Source organism: Hemisphaericaspora subhashii (genome assembly GCF_019202705.1).
Source record: "Hemisphaericaspora subhashii strain CBS 10753 chromosome Unknown scaffold5, whole genome shotgun sequence".
In the NCBI taxonomy this organism is placed as follows: Eukaryota; Fungi; Ascomycota; class Pichiomycetes; order Serinales; family Debaryomycetaceae; genus Hemisphaericaspora; species Hemisphaericaspora subhashii.
Window position 1 is genome coordinate 156,107 of NW_026057210.1, and position 22,152 is coordinate 178,258.

At 36.0% G+C, this 22,152-nt stretch overlaps 8 protein-coding genes across 8 annotated transcripts; 3 read left to right on the forward strand and 5 right to left on the reverse strand. All coding sequences in view use genetic code 12, as the record gives it.

Annotated features, from left to right (window-relative positions):
* Positions 1-483: 483 nt before the first annotated feature.
* Positions 484-2,076, reverse strand: J8A68_000760 (uncharacterized protein; the record flags this gene model as incomplete). Its single annotated transcript, XM_049410469.1, has 1 exon — positions 484-2,076. One exon carries the CDS (start codon positions 2,074-2,076, stop codon positions 484-486), a length of 1,593 nt encoding a protein of 530 aa, XP_049265972.1.
* A 2,526-nt stretch (positions 2,077-4,602) lies between these two features.
* J8A68_000761 (uncharacterized protein) lies at positions 4,603-6,213 on the reverse strand (the record flags this gene model as incomplete). The annotated part of the gene is made up of 1 exon (XM_049410470.1): positions 4,603-6,213. One exon carries the CDS (start codon positions 6,211-6,213, stop codon positions 4,603-4,605), a length of 1,611 nt encoding a protein of 536 aa, XP_049265973.1.
* Positions 6,214-8,025: 1,812 nt separating this feature from the next.
* Positions 8,026-9,621, reverse strand: J8A68_000762 (uncharacterized protein; the record flags this gene model as incomplete). The annotated part of the gene is made up of 1 exon (XM_049410471.1): positions 8,026-9,621. One exon carries the CDS (start codon positions 9,619-9,621, stop codon positions 8,026-8,028), a length of 1,596 nt encoding a protein of 531 aa, XP_049265974.1.
* Positions 9,622-12,592: 2,971 nt separating this feature from the next.
* J8A68_000763 (uncharacterized protein) lies at positions 12,593-14,146 on the reverse strand (the record flags this gene model as incomplete). The annotated part of the gene is made up of 1 exon (XM_049410472.1): positions 12,593-14,146. One exon carries the CDS (start codon positions 14,144-14,146, stop codon positions 12,593-12,595), a length of 1,554 nt encoding a protein of 517 aa, XP_049265975.1.
* Positions 14,147-16,626: 2,480 nt separating this feature from the next.
* Positions 16,627-17,274, forward strand: OPI3 (bifunctional phosphatidyl-N-methylethanolamine N-methyltransferase/phosphatidyl-N-dimethylethanolamine N-methyltransferase; the record flags this gene model as incomplete). The annotated part of the gene is made up of 1 exon (XM_049410473.1): positions 16,627-17,274. The coding sequence occupies one exon, from the start codon at positions 16,627-16,629 to the stop codon at positions 17,272-17,274; it is 648 nt and encodes a 215-aa protein (XP_049265976.1).
* Positions 17,275-17,501: 227 nt separating this feature from the next.
* J8A68_000765 (glucose-induced degradation complex subunit) lies at positions 17,502-19,013 on the reverse strand (the record flags this gene model as incomplete). The annotated part of the gene is made up of 1 exon (XM_049410474.1): positions 17,502-19,013. The coding sequence occupies one exon, from the start codon at positions 19,011-19,013 to the stop codon at positions 17,502-17,504; it is 1,512 nt and encodes a 503-aa protein (XP_049265977.1).
* A 1,336-nt stretch (positions 19,014-20,349) lies between these two features.
* Positions 20,350-21,384, forward strand: J8A68_000766 (TFIIH complex subunit; the record flags this gene model as incomplete). Its single annotated transcript, XM_049410475.1, has 1 exon — positions 20,350-21,384. The coding sequence occupies one exon, from the start codon at positions 20,350-20,352 to the stop codon at positions 21,382-21,384; it is 1,035 nt and encodes a 344-aa protein (XP_049265978.1).
* A 197-nt stretch (positions 21,385-21,581) lies between these two features.
* On the forward strand, positions 21,582-22,139 carry J8A68_000767 (uncharacterized protein; the record flags this gene model as incomplete). The annotated part of the gene is made up of 1 exon (XM_049410477.1): positions 21,582-22,139. One exon carries the CDS (start codon positions 21,582-21,584, stop codon positions 22,137-22,139), a length of 558 nt encoding a protein of 185 aa, XP_049265979.1.
* Positions 22,140-22,152: the final 13 nt, after the last annotated feature.

A 22,152-nucleotide genomic window follows, 5' to 3' on the forward strand; every position in this document is an offset into this window, starting at 1 on the left:
TAGAAGAAAGAATAAGAAACGTCAAATTTTGCGGGTGAATGAAAAATTTATCAAAATGGGAGATCCGCCAGTTTTTGTTCATTTAGTAGAAAATCTAATTTTTCGCTCCTTAAAAAATATTTTCTATGTGCCGTATAAATTAATCTAATGAGTCAACGAAAAACTAAATAAATTAGTACTTTGCTTATCAGCGCTTAAATTTCCCAATTAGGAAGTCGGCGGCTGGACATGGATTTGTGGCAAGTCTACCAACTTGTTGGAATATTGCACAACTATTACGGAAAACAGGCAACAATTCAACAACACGACTAGGTGCCGTACACAGTACTCGAGTCTATAAGGGAGAATATTACGCGCCATAGAAGGATCCTGCAACTTTTCTACGAGAGAAATAAATTGATTCATCGACTGAATATGTATTACGCTACAATAGAAACATCATACTATTTAAGTAAGTAGAGCGCTGTATACGACAAGAAGAGACTAACGCCTATCGCGACTTTCACTACCAGAAGAGTCTCCTCTTTTTTCTTCTTCAGAGTCAAGCTCGTCATCTTCATAATGAGCAACCCTTAATTCCTTATGGAATCTTTCCGGACCAAGGAAAACAACGACTATCATAAATGCAAAAACAGCACCTGAGAAAATACACATAACCAACGCATAGTCGTACACCCCTGGAGCCGCCCCTGCAATTGGGAAGTTTTCTCCAAGTTTTGCTTCAATCGTGATGGAGGCTGAAGAAATTAAATTACCTAATTGATAAGCTAAACCAGCTAATAAAGTTCTGTGGGTAGTGTTAACCAATTCTAAAAGATGAATTGGACCGACACCCCAAGCACCCATAACCCCAAACGTTAACAATACATACGCCCACCAATTCTTGTCAGCATTGAAAAAGGCTGGATAGCAGAAGGCACCACACCAGAGCATACAAATTATAATGGTTAATCTTCTTCCAAAGAGCTCAGACGCATTACCCATACAGATACCTCCGATCACACCCCCAACGTTACTGACAGCAACGATAATGGTTCTTTGGTCAAAATTAACATTGAATTGGGTGGATAAAAGTGTAGCATACAAATCTTGACTCCCATGAGTGATGAAATTGAAACCACCGTACAAAATCACAAGGTACAGGAACATTAACCATTCCGTCTTAAGTGTGACAAATACACTATAATCAAACTTCTTCAAGAATCCATCACCCTTTTCCATATCGGCATTGAATTTGTTCTTCTTTTCTTGAATTTTGATAAAATCTGGCGACTCTGGGGAAAGCAATCTCCAAACAATTAAGATAACCGACAAACCACCTGAGAAAAAGAAAAGTGATCTCCAACCTTCTCCTGGTTTATAGGTATCAGCAAAGGCACGATAGAAAATCATCGCTAAAATATACCCGACATTATATCCTGGTAAGAATAACCCAGAAAGAATTGATCTTGCCTTTGTTGGTTGTCCTTCTAAAGCAGTAACCATGGCAATCGGATACATACTACCCATGAGAATACCAAACAAAGATCTAACCCCTAAGAATTGTTCATAAGTCTGAACAAACCCAGTGCCAATCTCAACAACGATAAAACAAGCTGCAATAATAATATAGGTCCACTTTCTTCCTAAATAATCTGAAGCAATACCAAATATGATCGCACCCACAGATCTAAGCATAAGCACTAATGTGACCCCCCAAGTGATGTCAGTCACGGAAACACCTAAAGTTGCAGCTATTTCAGGAACAGCGACAGACACACAAAAGAAATCCATCGCATCAATAGCCCAACCGAAGAATCCCATAAAATAGAAATTCCAATTACTGGCGGTCATTTCTCTTAACCCTGGGATTGGGTTGATTACTTGGTACCATCTTTCGTCAGTATGATAAAGAGGCAAGTCCATTAGTGTGGAAAATCTGGTACCAAAGTATGTTTTGATAGATTCGGAGGAGAAGTCAGGCTTTTCATTGAATAATTCATGGTCGAATTCCCGATTCCTGTTGTCGATTGAGTTGACTTCGATTATATTATTATCTTTCGAGTCAGACGCATAAGCTACTGTGGGTTTATCCATGTTTTATTTCTAGTAGTTATATTGACCTTTTGTGGCTATGATGGAAATCAAATATAAAATTGTAAACAGAATTGAATGCTTTAGGGAAACTTGACCAATATTTATAATCCTCCAGAAATAGCTTGTCCAAGCCCAAACAAGAACCAAACAATAATCTCAATGGGTGAGAAAACTCTCGACGTAGTATTGAATAGAAAAATGAGCGGAGGACTTAGCTGGTGTTTTACTAGAAAATATTATGGTTGGGGGGTTATTCTTTGAATTGTTAAGGATTCAAGAAGGGGGTTGCAAGAGCGGACAAGAATAGCAAAGTGCTGAGAGCTTACTGTTTGAAAAAGACTTGGCTGTGGGGAATTTGGAAAGACCACAAGTGAAAGTTGTTCAGGAAGATTGAGGAGATCGTATTCGTGCCAAGGGAAGAATATTCCAACAAGTCAATTTGAATTCAAGGAACTATTCGAGGTAGATATACTTGAAACAAAGAATATAATCTATAAAAGGAAGAATTATGAATCCTCTAACAGAAAGCTTGGCGCCGCTTCAAAAAGATGTTACATAATCATTTTCTCTTCGAGCCGCGTAAACATATTCATTCAAGTTAAGCTTAGAAATAAATATTCGATTCTAACTTGCTAGCATTGTAGGTAATACAGAAGGCATTCTATGTCAAAGTAGTAATGAACGTGTTGTGACTTTTAAATCTTCTGGAAGACAACCCAACTTTCAATAATGTCAATATCACACGAGTGACTCTTGTTTGAGTAGTCATGCCAAGAATTGAAACGCTACCTATACACTGACCATGCCATGAAGACAGTGTCGCCGTTTCTTGGAAGAAAGTAAACGCCAAGTGGTGGTTCCATTACTATTCTAGGTACTGGTATTCCATTGGATGACATGGTATGGGACACCGGACTAGCCCAGTGCAAAGACAATAAGGACATACACACACTAAAACGGTTTCAAGTCGATGCCAGATTTTGCGTCGCATCCGCTATATCATTTAATACATTTGAAAACATGTAAAGCTAAAAAAAAAAATAAAGAAGATATTGGTACGCCACGCTTTTCAATAGAGAGTTGTAATTGAATAATAATTTATTATGAACTGCCCGCCCACTCCAATGGTATCAATTTTAAACGACAATATATCTTACTAAATAGGCTCAATGGGGAGTTGAACTTTGATTAATGGAGGGGGTAATGAACATCATTGATAATAGTTTGGCTGGATAGTTTTGTCTATCTGACTTGTTAGCTTAGGTTAGTTGAATCATTAGAATTTTAAACTTCCAAATGGTTGCAAAAGCCCCACTGCAACATAACTACTTTTTTTTGTAGGGCGCGATTTCCCGCTAATACCCGTGCGGCTTCGTCGTAGCACAGAATGAGAGGGTTTTATGGAATCCAGAGTTTAATCCATTTCCCTGATGCTGAACGACTGTCTTTTCAGTTGCAGGTTAGTCTTTTAGGTCATTAAATACACAACTAGTGGTATTAGATTGAAACTTTAAGTCTCGTGTATTTAGATTAAAACTTTAAGTCTCAAAAATCTTTAGCTGGATGGTTCATTCGGGGTACAAGTCCAAGAAAAAAATACCGCGAGTATTGAGTCACGTTTGTCGTTGTTGGCCCGCGGGTATCGGGCTAGGTTGAATGATGGTCCAATTTGCGTGGCAGACCATGAAGGGGAGTAGTACCGAGTGAGCTGTTCCATCTGAGGAAGACAAATGAGCTTTCTTTCTGTAATTCTTGAACAGATCCTCATAATAATATTCAGCTGGTGATATGCTTCATACTGTGCAAAAATTATGCATGCGCCAGGGCTGACATGCTAGTCGAAAAACTTTCCGGACTTTAGATCATTCTTGACCGAGGAATCTTGTGGGAAATTGTGGGGATGTTTTGGTAGTGTAAGTGTTGCCAAGATAAGATACGAGTTAGGCGATAAACATGACTGGTGTTTGTTATTTATCAATAGGTGAGAGCAATAGAAATTTTTTAATGGGCCAAGCAACTTTCCGATTCCAACTTTGCTACTAGAAATAGTCGAGTTGCTTTCTTGTAGATTGTAGATATGCACCTGGTTGATCTTATCTCATTTATATTCTCTCGGGTGTCTTATTTGGGCAAAAAGGCTATAAGGACTGGAAACTGATGTATGGGTCAGAGATCAATTCAGAATATAACGGATGTTTACAAAACTGAATTTGGACTAGAAGATTGGTATGTAGAATAGAAAATTGACTACATCGGAGACAACACACCCAAGACCAATGCTTCCCTTGTGTTCAGGCATCAGGAAAATTGCAAACTCAATTGGAGTAACAAAACATGCATAGTAGAACACTGTGAATAATAAGCCTCATAAACCTAAGTAGCACGTTCTCAACAGAAATTTGAAGAATTCCAGGAAACATGGCAATCAATTTCTTCTAATATAAGGTTAGCACAAACATTGCAATATACTGGATGAAACAAAATAAGATAATAATTTAAATACGTATAAACCTACACAATACAGAACTAAACTTTAGCATGGTTTTCACTTCCTGAAGTTTCCACCACCACTCTCTCTTCTTCCGAAGACAATTCTTCTTCTTCATCATCATCACCGTGATGGGCTAGTCTTAATTCCTTGTGGAATCTTTCTGGTCCAAGGAAAATACATACTATCATATAAGCAAAGACTGCACCTGAGAAAATACACATAACCTTACCATAATCATACATTCCTGGGGCACCACCTTTAATTGGGAACCTTTCTCCAATTTTTGCTTCAATAGTAGCGGAAGCTGAAGAAACCAAATTACCCAATTGATAAGCTAAACCAGATAATAACGCTCTATGAGTCGAATTCACTAATTCTAAAAGATGAATTGGACCAACCCCCCATGAACCCATAACACCACCGGTTAAGAAAACATATGCCCACCAATTCTTGTCAGCATTGAAGAAGGATGGATAAAGGAAAGCACCACACCAAAGCATACAGATTATGACAGTTAATCTTCTTCCAAAAAGTTCCGAAACTGACCCCATAATAATACCGCCGAGTATCCCACCAAGATTACTGACGACAATTATGATAGTTTTTTGGTTTAAGCTGACATTGAATTGCTTAGTCAAAAGAGTGACATATAAATCTTGAGACCCATGGGTAGTGAAATTCCAACCAGCATACAAAAGAACGAGATAAAGGAACATCAACCATTCAGTCCTAAGGGTAACAAAAACACTGTAATCAAATTTCTTTAAGACCCCACCACCTTTTTCAATATCTTGATTGAATTTCTTCTTCTTTTCTTGCATCTTAATGAAGTCTGGAGATTCTGGAAAGCACATTCTCCAAACAATCAATATAACTGATAACCCAGCTGAGAAGAAGAAAAGTGATCTCCAACCTTCTCCTGGTTTATATGTACTAGCGAAAGCACGATAAAATACCATGGCTAATATATAACCAACATTATACCCTGGTAAGAATAATCCCGAAAGAACTGATCTAGCTTTGGTTGGTTGTCCTTCCAATGCAGTAACCATAGCAACAGGATACATACTACCCATGAGAATACCAAACAATGCTCTTACACCCAAAAATTGGTGATAGGTCTGAACAAACCCAGTACCAATCTCGACAGCGATAAAACAAGATGCGATAATAATATAAGTCCACTTTCTACCAAAGTAATCAGCACCAATACCAAATATGACCGCACCTACAGATCTAAGCATAAGCACTAATGTGACACCCCAAGTAATGTCAGTAACAGAAACACCTAAAGCAACCGCAATATCTGGAGCAGCAACTGAGACGCAAAAGAAATCCATTGAATCAATTACCCAACCGAAAAATCCCATGAAGTAGAAGTTCCAATCACTACGGGTCATTTCTTTTAACCCTGGGATTGGGTTGATTACTTGATTCCATTTTTCCTCCGTGTGGTATAAAGGTAAATCTAACAAGGTTGAAAGTCTAGTACCAAAGTACCCTTTTATAGAAGCGGCAGAAAAGTCTGGTTTGTCATTGAATAAGTCATGATCTAATTCTTGCTTGTTGTCTTTGAGAGAACTAACTTCAATGATCTCGTTCTCTTTAGAGTCCGATGAATATTCTTGTGGAGGCGTTGGTTCCATATTAGGGTTGACAGTAAGTATAGAGAAGAAATAATTTCGTTATGCTGAATAAAAAGGTAGGGATTGGTATCTATTTATAATATCTGGCTCATTGTGACCTTGCGGGTGCAAATGCGGAGACATATTTGATTAGGACTTAAGATAAGCAGAAGGAAAATTAGATGACAAATACAATGCATAAGCATTATTATCATAACTCACTGCTAGTGCATATAATGATCCCTCCGCACAGAAACTATGGAATTTAAATTAATATTTTGGCATCCATTGTTTTTTTTTTTTGCAGTGGGTGAATTGAAATTGTTGCAAATATGGGAAGAAACTTTTTCCGAACGCATAACAAAGAGAGTTATTGCTGCCTGCATATAAGCTACCAATATCACTTCTTAACCGGATCACGATAATCTACATATTTGGAAAATTTTCTACAACTACTTAAGTATGCGTAGGTTCTAGAGGTTAATTTTGGATATTCTAATAATCCTACGAAATATACTAGACGGCCCAACCTTTTTTTGTTTCTGGTATACTTGAAACTCGCCATCGAATATGTTGGAAGCCACATAATACGAAAAAATTAAGTGATTAGTAATGAAGATATCGCCACGGCATTCGTGTTGATTTGTGGGGTTGAGACATGTATGCACCATGGACTAGAGCTAGTGAAAGCAACCATTGTTTTGTTGACCTTGTTTCCTTTATAACTGGTGGGGGACCACTCCAAACAATCGGAGTGGAGGCAAGAAAAAAAATATTTTTGGTCCAATTTTAACCGAGTGAAATAACTGAAAAAGCCTCAGGGCAACTCCGAAAATCGCGTGCTAAGGAATTAAGTAGCTTTCCCTTGGCTCTATGGATGATCGAAATTTGTGGTTAAGATATAACGAGAGAATTACTCCGCATATGTATATTTCAATTGGTATTCCAAATTTGAATGTGACATGTATTCAAGTTTGTCTTTCATGAATTCAACACTGTGGGGGGCGCAAATATTTTTAACCGACCACTTTTTAAAAAAATTCAAAATCAGTTGATTACTAAATTTATTTAATAGCTTTAAAAATAAATTGGTTTTTTAATTAAACTCCGGATTACTGATATTTCTTTTGAATAGTAGAATTTTCAAGATCAATACTATGTGGAATATATCCAGCACTTATAGTCAACTCTGGTTAGAGAACCCTTGATCCAACAAGCATCTTCATGTAGTTCCCCAATACTTAAAGGTCAATTTCATGCATATTTTGCCGCGAAATAACGCGGAAGTTTAATTGCATTTTCTTAAGCTTTTTTGAGATATTTTTTAAGCCTCGAAAAAATAGATCTATTAATAATTGCGTTTGTTTTATTCAATGCCTTTTTAGATTTCAATTTGTGTGTAGTTTCGTGTTTTTCCCATTTTGTGAGGGGGGCGTCTTTCCAATTCTTATCTTTCTTTTCTTAAGCCCCATCCAATGAAAAGTAATTCCCTTAAAGAGAAGTTTTATAGATAAGACAACCCGGTCAGTGTCGGAGCTTGTTCAAAAATCCTTTCTATACTCTCCGTAACACAAGTGCCTTTTAACCGACCACAAATAGAAAAGAGAGGTTTCACTATCAGAATTTCAGTCTACACAGTTCGCTATTTCATTCCTTCTGGTCAAACTATTCTGGTCAAGACAGCACGCCCTTTACAAAAGAAATAATGTTAAGAATCAGTCATTAACATTAAAATTTCCTACGTTTGTCGAAACAAAGATAAATATTATTCAAACTATAAAAAGACATACTTCAACAAATATAAACAATCTCTTCACCTCCCCTTCATCAAACTTACACGTTTGGCTTCTTTTCTCTCATGTCAACCGCTCTTTCCTCGTCATCTTCAAGCTCATGCACATCCTCAAGAACTCTAATTTCCTTATGGAATCTTTCTGGGCCAAGGAAAACACATATGAACATATACGTAAGGACTGCTCCAGAAAAAATGCACATAACTAAACCATAATCAAATACACCTGGTGCAGCACCTTCGATTTGGAAACTTTCTCCAATTTTTGCTTCAATGGTCATAGAAGCAGAGGAGATTAAATTCCCTAACTGATAGGCTAAACCAGCCAATAAGGTTCTATGAGTTGAATTCACTAATTCTAAAAGATGGATTGCGGCACTACCCCAAGCACCACTACCACCAAAGATTACCAAAACATATGCCCACCAATTCTTATCGGCATTGTGGAAAGCTGGGTAAAGGAAAGCACCATTCCAAATCAAACAGATTATGATAGTTAATCTTCTTCCAAAAACCTCAGAAGCAGAGCCCCCGGTAATACCTCCAAAAAATGATGCAATGTTACTGATGACAATAATCAACGTTTTCTTATTTAAAGGAACACCGAATTGTTTGGTTAAAAGAGTGGAATATAAATCTTGAGTCCCATGGGCCATGAAATTGAAACCAGCAAATAACATGACGAGATACAGGAAGATTAACCATTCAGTCTTAAGTGTGATAAGTATACTTCGGTCAAACTTCAGGAATATACCACTGCCACTTTCAATTCCTTCATTGAATTTCTTCTTCTTTTGTTGGATTTTAAGGTATTCGGGGGATTCGGGAGTAAATAATCTCCAAACAATTAATATAGCTGATAACCCACCAGAGAACCAGAAAAGTGCTCTCCATCCTTCTCCTACCTTGTAAGTATTCTCAAAGGCCAAATAGAAAATAATGGCAAAGTTATATCCGAGAGTGTAACCTCCTGGAAACATCCCAGAAATGAATGACCTAGCTTGTGGGGGTTGTCCTTCTATTGCAGTCACCATAGCAACAGGATACATACTACCCATGAGGACACCAAACAAAGCCCTAACACCCAAGAATTGATTATATGTTTGCACAAGTCCAGTACCAACCTCAACAACAATGAATAAACCGGCAATTATAATATATGACCATTTTCTTCCAATATAATCTGAAGCAAGACCAAATATAAGAGCTCCCACAGATCTAAGCATAAGAGCAAGTGTGACTCCCCATGAAACCGCAGTAACTGAGACTTGTAAAGTATCAGCAATCTCGGGAACAGCGACGGATACACAGAAGAAATCCATTGCATCAAGAGCCCAAGCAAAGAACCCCAACAAACAGAAATTCCAATTGCTTGCTGTCATTTCTCTGAATCCATGGATGGGATTAAGCACGTGAAACCACCCTTCCTCTCTGTGATGTACAGGTAAATCCATGAGTGTTGAAAATCTCGTTCCAAAGTAGTGTTTCAAGGCATGGGGAGAAAAGTCTGGTTTGTCATTGAATAAAGCAAATTCTAATTCTTCGTTGTCTTCGTTATAAGTAGCGGCCCTAATAAGAGCATTTTCTTCTTCTATGGAAACAATATCCTGCGAACGTTTTGAACATTTTGGTTCCATTTTGTTCTTAGTTTTTCTTACTATAAGCCTCAAACCAATTTTGCTTTAGTTACTGAAAAGTTCGTCTATTTATATTGTTCTGGGCATTTCCCATTATGATGATGATTTGATTCGCATGTTTGATAATCATAGCGGGGATGAATGCACAAGCGGATACGTTACCAAATTAGAAAGGCTTCACTATAACCAATTACCCACGGTTCTCGCCTATCAGAAGCTTTATCCGTCTCCCCAAGATAAATTACTGGAATTCCGTGTCTAGTTTTAGCCTTCTATGCGTTTGTTGCAAATTTTGGACCTATAAGGTAGCGTGTGTAGCTTTTTTCAATCCACTTGATCGTATATGATTATGTTCTGAGAAGTACCCAAAAAATATTTTTTTCTTGTGATGCTAAATCCGCTTCAAGAATTCGCGACGATAATCAATGGATGTTCACGCATTAAATGTGGCTTAGTACCAATTGTTCTTTTGATTTAGCTTGTACATGTAATTAGTGAAATTATAAAAATATTCTGAGGCAAAATTGTACCCAATAGAAGCTAGCAAATAGTTTCTCTGGACAATTCAGAAATGGGACAACCGTGTATAAATTTCCCGTGCTTCTCTGCTTGGTTAGGGTACCTTTTAACATTTTTGGGTGCTTATGCACGAAGGGTAAATGGGTATGAGCCTTTTTTTTTTAATACAAAGCAAGGACCGAGGGAGATTTCTTGTAGAAACTAATGTATTGTGGCGAAACAACCTAACTTAATATCCTGATCGTGGAAAAGGTAAGTTGTATCTATACTCGACAATATTTAATTTTCACGGATATGAAATCCTATACATTGAGGCAAAGCCTGATTAAGTACTAAATCTCGAACTAATTTTCAAACATTTTGGAAAGTCAAGTGAATGATGTACAGCAGTGTAATTATAAGCGAAAGGTGTCCGAGAATTGCACAACAAACAGTTTGGTAAGGAAATAGATGGACGGGAGGGGTCGACGACAATTCCGAGAAGTCAAGACCCCACAACGTAATTGTGATACTACGAGGCACAGTACTCCGATCTATGTGGGGAATGGTAGACCAATAAGATGTGAACGATTGGTTCGTCCCAACTTGCGAACGATATCTGATAGATATGCCACGGAAGAATCAGCCTTATGTTTTTCCGCAGGATTTAACCGAATATTATTTCCACCAATCCTTAAAAAATAAAAATCTAGTTAGCTTCAAAAAAAATAGAAAAAAATAAGCATCACACAAAAATACTCTCTCTACTTCTAACGATTCCAATTGCAGTCGTAATAATCAACATGAGAAATTCGATTAGCAACAATAACAAGGATCAGTTTGGCTCTTTCCATGGTCCCGGGTCCTTGAAATTTGGGTTGCGGATGTGCTCACTGTCAGAGCTAGTGTCATTACCTCAGGAATTGTGATGTTTATAGAAAACACGACTCCTCTTGCCCGATTGAGAACCATCAATATGCGAAACTGATAAAGGGGATTTCTTGGAACTTTGGCTAGTTGAACTATTCCTGTTCTCTAGAACGTTCCTTATCTTTGTTGTCAAAATGTTTGAAATCAATGTTAAGTAGTTCCACAGATAGGTTAGCCGACGGAATCTCAGTCACCGATTTCCGGTAATATCTTTAGTATGAGCTATTGGTTGGAATAGTTTTCTCGACAAATTGATAACAAATAGTCTTTTCAAAGTCCCCAGAAATGGTTTACGAGCTTTGCTGACTAGTTGTTTGTAAGTTTGAAAGCTTGGCAATTGTTTAAAATTATACAAATCGACTGATGAGTTAAATGCTACTCCACTAATTTATTAAATTTCTAACTAAAGTTAAAAGTTTATCTGAAGTCGGTAGGTGCCAGGGCTTCAGTATTAATTAAATCTAAATCCGTTGTTAGCCCCGCATCTTCAAAATGTATGACCACGATGGCCATAAATCCTAACAGATTAAGTGGTTCCGCTTTAAGTCCTTCTAATTCTCGGAAAACTTGGAATGCGATTGTTGCGGCTAAATTTCATGTAGCTGGCTTGCATTTCCAGTCGATTAACTGAAGGGAGTGTCTGAGGGTTTCTTAATGCCATTACAATGAACTTCGTCATTTCAGTAATTGCGGCAAAAATTACTTGTGCGAAGTCGAGATTAGCTTGAATGTGAGGTTGTTGAATTAAGGGAGGGGGGATGGGGATGAAGCTTGTATTGGTTAGCATGAAAATATTGGTTCATTTAAGTTTTGAACCTTGTCAGTTTCAGTATTTTCAGTATTTCCGATATCAGGATTATTGTGTGGAGAATCCATGTTTTGATCCGTGTAGAGGTGGTGGGGTTGAACCTTTAGTTTGTTGGCTTTCGATTCATATTGACTAAATAAATTACCACGTCGTCACTAGAGGATACGAGAACAATGGCGTAGTTTGAAAGGTGGTGATCTAAGGTGTACTTATGTACAGTCCCCTCAAGAGAGATGTTACCCGGAGGTTAACACCCTAAGAGTGAAACTATATTCGGTGGAACGAGAAGTTGAAGCTTGTCTGAAGTGTCTAAAATAGAATCATACCTCTAACAGTTCAGCTCTGGAAGAATTGTTCCTCCTTTTGCTTAAAACCTGATCATTATCCCCAGATTGCCAGGTGCGTCAGTCGATTGGTTTCTATACTCCATGTGTTCCTCGTTTCGTTTGGCATCTAATCAATCTCTAGCTCTTACTAAAGCACTGGATTGAAGGACTGCGACTTTCGAACTTCCTTGTATATCGCTCTAGATCTTTATTGGATTGTCTTTCTCGGTGTAATTACCCCGGAGAAGCTCCCCCTGAATTGATTTGAAGCTTACCGTATACTCGTTGGTATTCCACAATATACAAGAGAACACACTATATAAAAAATACTACAAATCATTTTCAAAAACAATCTCATATCATTCAAGTTATAGAAAGTCATATCTAAAAAAAGCCCAGGTTTGCTTCTCTAAACTTGCAGCTTTGCGACTTTTTCAATAGCTTGATCTTCATCGTGCTCCACGACTCTGATTTCTCTGTGGAATCTTTCTGGACCAAGAAAAATGCATACAACCATATACGCAAAGATTGCTCCCGAGAAAATACACATAACTTTAGCATAATCATACACCCCTTCTGCTGCACGTTCGATTGGGAAATTTTCCCCAAGTTTGGCTTCAATGGTCATAGAAGCAGAAGAAATTAAATTCCCCATCTGATAAGCTAAACCGGATAATAAGGTTCTATGTGTTGAGTTCACCAACTCTAAAAGATGGATTGCTGCACCACCCCAAGATCCATTAGTTCCAAACATTAACAATACAAATGCCCACCAATTCTTATCAGCATTGAAGTATGCTGGGTAAACAAAAGCACCACACCAAAGCATACAAATGAGAATCGTTAATCTCCTTCCGAAAAGCTCGGAAACTGACCCCATAGTAACACCTCCTAGCATAGCTGCAATATTACTGATGGCAATGATGATTGTCTTCTTATTTAAAGTAACATCAAATTGTTTAGTTAAAAGAGTGGAATATAAATCTTGGGTCCCATGGGAAATAAAATTAAACCCGGCAAATAAAAGGACAAGGTACAGGAAAACTAGCCATTCGGTCTTAAGGGTCACAAATACACTATAGTCAACCTTCTTTAAGAATCCATGACCTTTTTGAACTTCGGCATTGAATTCCTTCTTCTTTTGTAGGATTTTAAGGTATTCTGGGGATTCGGGCGAGAGAAATCTCCAAACGATTAATATAATTGACAATCCACCTGAAAACCAGAAAAGCGATCGCCATCCTTCCCCTGGTTTATAGGTATCAGCAAAAGCCAAATAGAAGATGATTGCGAAGTTGTATCCGAGATTATACCCAGCTGGAAACATACCAGAAATAACCGATCTTGCTCTCGTGGGCTGTCCTTCTATAGCTGTCACAACAGGATACATACTTCCCATAAGAATTCCAAACAAAGCTCTAACTCCAATAAATTGATGATATGTTTGCACAAGTCCAGTACCAACCTCAGCAACAATGAATAATGCAGCGATTAGGATATATGACCACTTTCTTCCAATATAATCTGAAGCAAGACCAAATATAAGAGCACCCACGGATCTAAGCATTAGAACCACTGTGACTCCCCATGAAATGTCAGTAACGGACACACCTAAAGTTTCAGCAATTTCAGGAACAGCGACAGAAACACAAAAGAAATCCATTGCATCAAGAGACCAAGCAAAAAATCCCAATAAACAAAAATTCCAATTACTGGCTGTCATTTCCCTTAATGCTGGGAATGGATTGACCACTTCGAACCATCCTTCCTCTCTGTGGTGTAAGGGCAAATCCATGAGTGTTGAAAATCTTGTTCCAAAGTAACTTCTGATTGCTGCGGCTGAAAAATCAGGCTTCTCATTAAATAAATGGAATTCTTCCATTACAGGGTCGACTACGGGAAGCTGAATTGCTTCGTTCTCTTTGGAGTCTGAGCTGCAGTCTTGTGTAAGTTTTTGGTCCATTTTGTTGTTATTGGAAGTGAAACCGTAGAAGATCCATGCCTTAAAAATGGTGGTCTGGGGTCCTATTTATATTCAGCTAGATATCACTGACAGTGTGGGGTAATCTGTGGAGATTATATGGTTGGTTATGATATTTGGGATAAACAGAGAAGTATAATATGAAGAATAGTTCACTGAGATTTCATTCGCCATCTCTTATCTCGTTAATTCCGCTATAACCTCTGAACGGAATTATGGTTCCCTTTAGATTAATTATTTTAACTTTATTTTCCTGATTTTGACCAATCTCTTGAAAGAGAAAATGTGATTGGTCATACGGATCTTTTTAAGCTAGAGACATTATAAGCACTAGTGGAGTTATCCAACAAGTTATTGCTCTTCTAGATGAGTTGTTAAAGAACACTCGTCAAAAATCAACTGTGCTTAAAATAAAAGCTACTCCTGGGAGATCTCAGGTCGTACACAAAGTAAAAAACTCCAATTCTGACAAAGATGTCAACTGCTAATCGCATTAGTATAGAAAATTCCCTGATATGTTGAAGCAGGGCGGAGTTTTTCCATTAATGATGTATTGAAGTATTGGTAGAGATGTGTAGGGGTGCAGGTGTCAGAAATATCGGCGTCAATTTCCCAAGCCTTCTGAGCTCTGACAACTTAGAGAAAGCTTAGTTTCGATGTCACAACGGGGTTGGACGCACCTTTACTAAATTATCTCTATGGACAACAGCCGATGCTTGCAGTTCATATACACTCCTTTCGGACAGACCTTCGGAGACTCGCGCCGCTATGGTTATGAACTTCGATATAGTCGAGCAATTGTAGGAGTGGGGCAGGGGAGTAGCAATAGAATCGACAAGTTGAAAAATGTTTAATTATTAGTGTGAATGTTTAGGTACATTTAATACACATGCTATTCGCCAAGGGGAAATTTAATACAATCTAAGGCTACAATAGCTCTTTAAGAATCCATTATCATAAACGAGTTGGTCCTTTAAATCAGACCAAGTACATTCCAATTTTCAGCTAGTTATATTCGTATAGAGTGATTGATACGAGAAAAAGTTATCATAGTGTCAGAGCTTATATCACTCAACCAAAGCCACGAATCTTAAATAAATTCGAGAAATCAGGCATAGCATAATTACATTGGACTCGGGAAGCGCTGTCCGCGGTGCTCCTGATTAAAGTTTTTGCTTTCTACAAACGAAAAAGGGAAAACTCATAACCCACCACCACTAATACAAAATCAAAGTGGAAATTGCTGACTCCACCGCGATAGTCAAACTGAGTTTTGTTTGAAGTGGGCTCATAGAAATTCATCTCCTACATTCGTGGGGAATAATGCTGCTTCTGTAAATAAGAAGCGGGTCATACGATAGAGAACAACATGCCAATGAAAAACTTCCGCAAGGGTTGATGAGAATACTGAGTAAAATAAATTGGTTGAATAAGGTAAGTGTTGGATACCATTTCAGATGTTTCCAGGATATGTGGGACCCCACAAAGTGACATTTGTATCAAAGGGATGGCTTGTGGTATGTGGAGACCAATAGTCTTCTCCAAAGCGAATAGTTGGTGAAGTTTTCCCAAACCCCGTAGTCATGGACATGCTAGTTGCTATAAACAAATGTATCAAGTGGGCAGTCATCGAATTATGAAGCCAATGCTTAGCTTCATATTCAAAATCCAATAGATTGTAATGAAGGGAGTCACGAAATATGATAAAGCAAGGTTTCGCAACCGATTCCTAATATATGTGACTAACTAAAAATAAATGGTTGCAAAAAAAATTGATTTCTTGCGATTTTTACAACATTTTTTGCAGTAACATGACAATTTCTTTGACGAACATATTTTGGAGAAAATATGACTAATCTAGACTACGCTATTGGCTGCAATAAGTCGTTGTATTGATTAATATTATTATCAGTGCAATATTATAAACACATGTAATTCTATCTTTATGGATATTGTTGTTCAATTTAGAAATTTGGTGCATGTTACCCGACTTTGGTGTCATGTGCCAGTAACTTTGGCATTTTTGAAATTGGATTAAACCCCTATTTATTTCAACAAAATGTAGCTTAAGATTATAATTCTAATAGAATACGACCTTCTTGTTTGTCATTAGTATATGGGCTTTTTGGTAGTAAATTGTTTTTGGTTGAACTCAAAACATCAATTTTTTTAAGCATGATTGTAGTTTTGTGATTTTGTACTACAATAAAACAAAATCTGGGGTTTTGGAAATTTTGGCAATCAGCAAAAAAAATCACATGCTTCGATTAAAAACATAACCCAATAATTTTTTTGGGTAACTAATTAAACTAAATCAATAAACGCCAAGTTTGTTAAAAAAAACTTGACAGCATAAATTGCTTGGATGAAAAATTTCCAACGAGTTTTTTAAAATTCATTCATCTTCTTCTTCTTCTAATCAATTCATCCGGATTTAAATCAATTCAATTCAATTTCAAATCATGTCATCCATCCTAGCACAAGAATTAGAGACATTGCCATCCGATCTCCTCTATCTCGCCCAAAACTTCCCTAACTACATCAACATCAATTCGGAACTATTATTCGCCATAGGATGTATCGCATTCAATCCAATCTTTTGGAACATTGTTGCCCGATTAGAATACTCCACTCATTTCTTAACTAAATTAGCAGGATCTGCTAAAAGAGGTTGTTATCTTTTAGCAATCACCATTTTTGGATTAGGTATTTATCGTGATCATGTATATCATGATGCTTTGACTTCACAACCAACTTATCAACCATTGATTGATAGTTTATTGATTAAAGCATTGGCTGTTTTCACATTCGGGTTTGGAAATGTGTTGGTTGTGAGTTCGATGTGGGCATTAGGAGTGACTGGAACTTATCTTGGTGATTATTTTGGGATTTTGATGGATGAAAGAGTGACTGGATTCCCATTTAATATTAATGATAATCCAATGTATAATGGATCTAGTTTGTGTTTCTTGGGGACTGCTTTATGGTATGGTAAACCAACTGGGATTGCGGTTGCTGGAATTGTGTTTGTTATGTATAGAATTGGTTTATTTTTTGAAGAACCATTCACTGCCAAGATTTATGCCAATAGAGATTTGAAGAAGGATTAGAGGACGTGTATGTAGTTTGACTTTATATAGAAAATGTGTTTAGATGTTAATAATATATAACTTGTTTATTAAAATTACCTAAAATTACTTATAAAATGCAACCCATTAAAAAAATCATGAAATATAAAAAAGCCCAAGTCGACCCAAACCAAACCCAAACCAAACCCACATCATGTTATCATATATAGCAAAGATGCAAATAGATATAAAGAAAAAACTTGTTTCCACTAAACAAACTCAAAATTATTGGAAACCCCATGATCAGCAACATATCTCAATGACAAAGATTGGAACTTTTCTGAAGATTTATGATAATACAATCCACTAATTGACCCAGGGACAATATTATTAGAAAATCTCAAACATTCCAAACTACCATTCCTTGACATTGAATTATCGGTACTAGGATATCCACCAACATTCAAAACAATATAATAAAATCCTTCAAATGAAGCCCCACTAATCTGTTTAACTCTTGAATCAGGTAATAAGAATTCTTCTTTCCATCTCATATATATGAATTGATTATCTTCTTGTCCTTGTTGGATCCGATTTAGACGTTGCTTGAGTTGTTCATCATCCAAATCTGAACAATTGGTTAATTTCTTCCAATGCTCGAAATCATTCTTGGGAAATGATCCCCAATATTTATTTTCGGTAATAAATGAATAATTCTTAATTTGTGGGTCATAAAAAGAATTCTTATTTGATTTCCATTTATATTTATATAATGGATTATTAATTATTTCACCCTTAAAGCAAGTTATAATTTCTGAATGCTCTTCAGTTAATCCCGAGATTTGAAGAAATCCGGTTATGGCCGAATTTATTAAATCAACAGTTTTAAATTCAACTTTAATATGGAACCGTGATTTACCTGATTGTTGTTCACCTATAAATTGAGCATTTGGATGAAGATATGCATTCTCAAATTGAGGAATATGATTTATACCATTTATTAAATGAAAATCCGAAATTTGATCAAAATAATCATATGAATATTTTGAATGACAAGTATTATAATTTTTATTAGTATTAGTTCTATTAGTCGTATTTATAATTCTATTAGTATAACTTTTGTTTGTTGTTCCATTATTGGTAATTGGTAGTACTTGTATATCGGAATTGACGTTACTCCTATTATCATGATCAGCATTAATATTAAATATGGGAACAAGTTGATCTGGAGGACTACTATCGGTGGACAACACAAGAGGAGCAGCAGGTGGTATTTGCTGTTGATGATCACCAACGGAAAAGCAAACAGTTGAATCTGTAGGTGAAATGGGAGGAGCTGGAGGAGCAAGTGTAGTAGCAATACCATCAATCATTACAGCATGTTCTCCATGTTGGATTGCTTGACGGTTATGGATTTCACTTTCTGAAGATATATCCAAATCTGGTGAGGGGGTAACAAGTAGGGTATTTATTCTATGAAACGATGAAGATGCGGAAACAATAGGTTCATAAGATGTTAGTGGTTGAGAAGGTTTCAATTCATCTAACGATTGATAGGGACTTGACGACGGTTGTTGCTGTTGTTGATGTCCATTAGTTTGTTCTGCTAATATTGTGGTGCCTGATTCTGGGTGTGAATTATGCTGTTGCTGTTGCAGTGGTTGCTGAGATTGTTGGAGAGCTTGCAGTTGTTGTTGTTGTTGAGATTGTTGTAGCTGCAGCTGGAGTCGTTGTACATGCTGCTGCTGCTGCTGTTGTTGTTGCTTTTCAGTAACTGGCATTTATAATTCCCCAATCGTCGAGTGTAATGATGTTACCCTGATTGTTCTAATCAAGTAAAGGAACAGAAATAAAGAGTGATCTCTTTTTTTTTCTGGTGATTTGCTGCGCTTTTAAATTATAAAACAAAGGAGGGGGGAAGTAGGAGAAGGAAGTAGGCTGTACGAGGATTGATAGTTGTTGTTGTTGGTTAGTCTAGGGGATGTTCAATTCAATCTTTGTTTTTTAAGAATTGATATTCGGAAACCAAATGTTAAATTTCTAAAAAATGTGTATTTTAACTTTATCAAGATTTCAAAAATGTGTAAGAAAAAGTTTAAATAGGAAACAAAGACAAGAGAAAGATAAAGAGAAGAAGAAAAAGATGAAATGAAATTTTGGTTTCATCTTTGTCATCGCCTCATCACAATCATTCGTAAATTTCATTATTAATCATTCATATTTCCAATGTACAATATGTGTCATCATCATATATTAAATTAAAAATAAAATATCAAAAAAAAAATATACAACATTAAGTATCAAGTGATGGTACCAAAAATCTGCTGGTACGAAGGAAAGAGATCTCTCAAACTAATTATTATTTTTTTTAAGTTGCAAAAAATCTGTTAATTGTAACACAAATTGAAGCTACAAAGTAATTCAAAAATAGAACAATAGAGATTGAGTGTGGGGATATTATCTATAATAGTAATTGTATGGTATGTTATGTACAGGCTATATGCAACTATAAATTTGATTAGATCATTAAGGGACCTCATTCTTCAAGTAATAAATACTTGGAGTCTTTCATAAAAAAACCTAATCAATGTGATGTGATGTGATGTGATGACTTAAAGAATGCTAAGAAAAATTTTTAGATTTTTATGATGACGTGCCCCCCGATGACGGGAGCGAACGAAAAGAACAAAGACAATGAAAAAATTAGGTTGTCAATTGTTATATGCAGGATATTACATCGGGTATCGAGATTCCTCTATATTTGCAATTGAATATCTCATGTTATACTCTTATGCATCTATCGATAAGTGAAACTCTAAAAATAATATGAATATACTCTATAAGCATTCTTATCTGTAATATATCTTGTGAAAGTTATTCAGCTTTGGCTATTCTTCAGTGCTTTACAGATCTCGAATATTCGCTTCCTCTCACGCGATAATTGATTTTCTTCATGACATTTTTGCGCTTCTTCAGTTTCGCGTCATTCAGCTTCTAGACTTGGTGATCTTTTTTTTTTTGCTCCTTGACTTCCCAATGTACTCAAGAAATAATTTATATCACCCAATTCTAATTGAGGTAAAGTCGTCAGTCAATTTAACTATATATATTCTCAATATGTCTACACCTCCAACCCCAATACATCCCGCACCGAATGAAGAAGTTAGGGATTTACCGAGTGAAAAAATACCCGATTCTACCTTGGCTGATATCGATTTAAATCCAGATTTATATAGTGAAGAAGAAGAAGATAATGATAATATTGAAATTGATCAACAGGAAGTTGAGGATGAAAATATAGCCATTGACTCGCATACACAACAGCAACAACCAGACTTCCAAACCCATGAACAGAAGAACGGATATCCAATCCATCTAAATAATTCAAGATTGAATAGACTAAGACAACCAGATTTGGTAGAAGAAAGTGAATCAGAAATGGAAGATGTGGATCTATATAAATTCCAACAAATAACCCTTCCATTTGAAGAAGCATTCCAATTGTTTCAAATTGATTTCAATTCAATTGAATATAGTCCAATTTCACAACAACAACAATCAAAATTAATCAATTATATTGATGAACATTTATTACAAATTCAAAGAAATTTCATTAAATCACAAGTTGAAAATATTCAGACTTATTCATTTATTCAATTGATTAAAGATTTATCAGAATTAATAAGTATCATATGGATATCCATTTCTAAGAAGAATACATTATTTGGACAAATGGATTATTATATTAAAATATTAGGAGATTTAGAAGATCAATTGAATCATTATCAACATATCTTTAATGCTAATTTTTCCATTGATTCAATAAGAATTGATTTAAATAAATTGGTAACATTCTTTAAATTCTTCCAAAAGATTGATTTACAATTATCTTTAATTATCGATGGTTATGAAACTAATACCAATACTATAACTAAAGCTAGTAATACTGAATTAATTCGATTATATCCAATAATTTCAAGATTAAGAATTTTAATAATTTCAAGAATTGAAGATTTAAGAATCAAATTAAATAAAGTTAGAAATGAAACTACAAATAAACAAATCATTTCTGATTCACAAAATTTACTTAATTTATTCGAAGTTGAAATAAGTCGATTATTTGAAGGTGTCTTAGATAGGGCATCCTTATAAGTCCGGGGTGGGTTGCAAAAAGTTGAATCTTGCAAAGTTCGTGTCTTAACCAAAAAAAAGGTTTATCACTTTTTTTCTGGTGCAGTTTGCACGCACTCCCATACAAAATTTTCCACTTCCCTTGCCATTAATTCTATCAAATCATATAAATAGATCATCACATTAAAAACATACATACAGACATTTCAACTACTCTAATGTGGCCATTTGGATCCAGTAATACTATTCCTAATCTCGGGAAAAATACCGAAGAAATTAATAAGGAACTTCCCCCTGATCTTCAAGGGTTTTTCCAACAAGAAAACCCTGACAAAAAACATGAACGTATCTTCACCGTCTCTCCTCAACAATTACAAGTTAATAAAATACTAGAAAAACATAAGAATGATCCATATGATGATGAGTTTAATACATATAAACGTTCACAGACAATTAAGCAAGTTGCAGGTATAAATTGTGCCGAGATTCATAATTTATTACATGAATGTTATAAGAATTGGAATTGGCTTCAACCTGATGCATGTATTGATGAGACGAGAAAGACTTCAAAATGTCTTGATTTACAACTGGAAGCATTGAAACGATTACATTATAATGATTGTTATTCTGTTAAACAATGTAAAGCCATTAGATATTATGTTGATCATTTTTTTATGAAGAATTTTGGTCCGTTAGGTGAAGAAGTTAATGATGATGATAAAGCGGAAAATTATAATAAAGATTTAGATGGGGTTTTTTATAAACTTTGGAAATAGAGAAGGCGCTGTG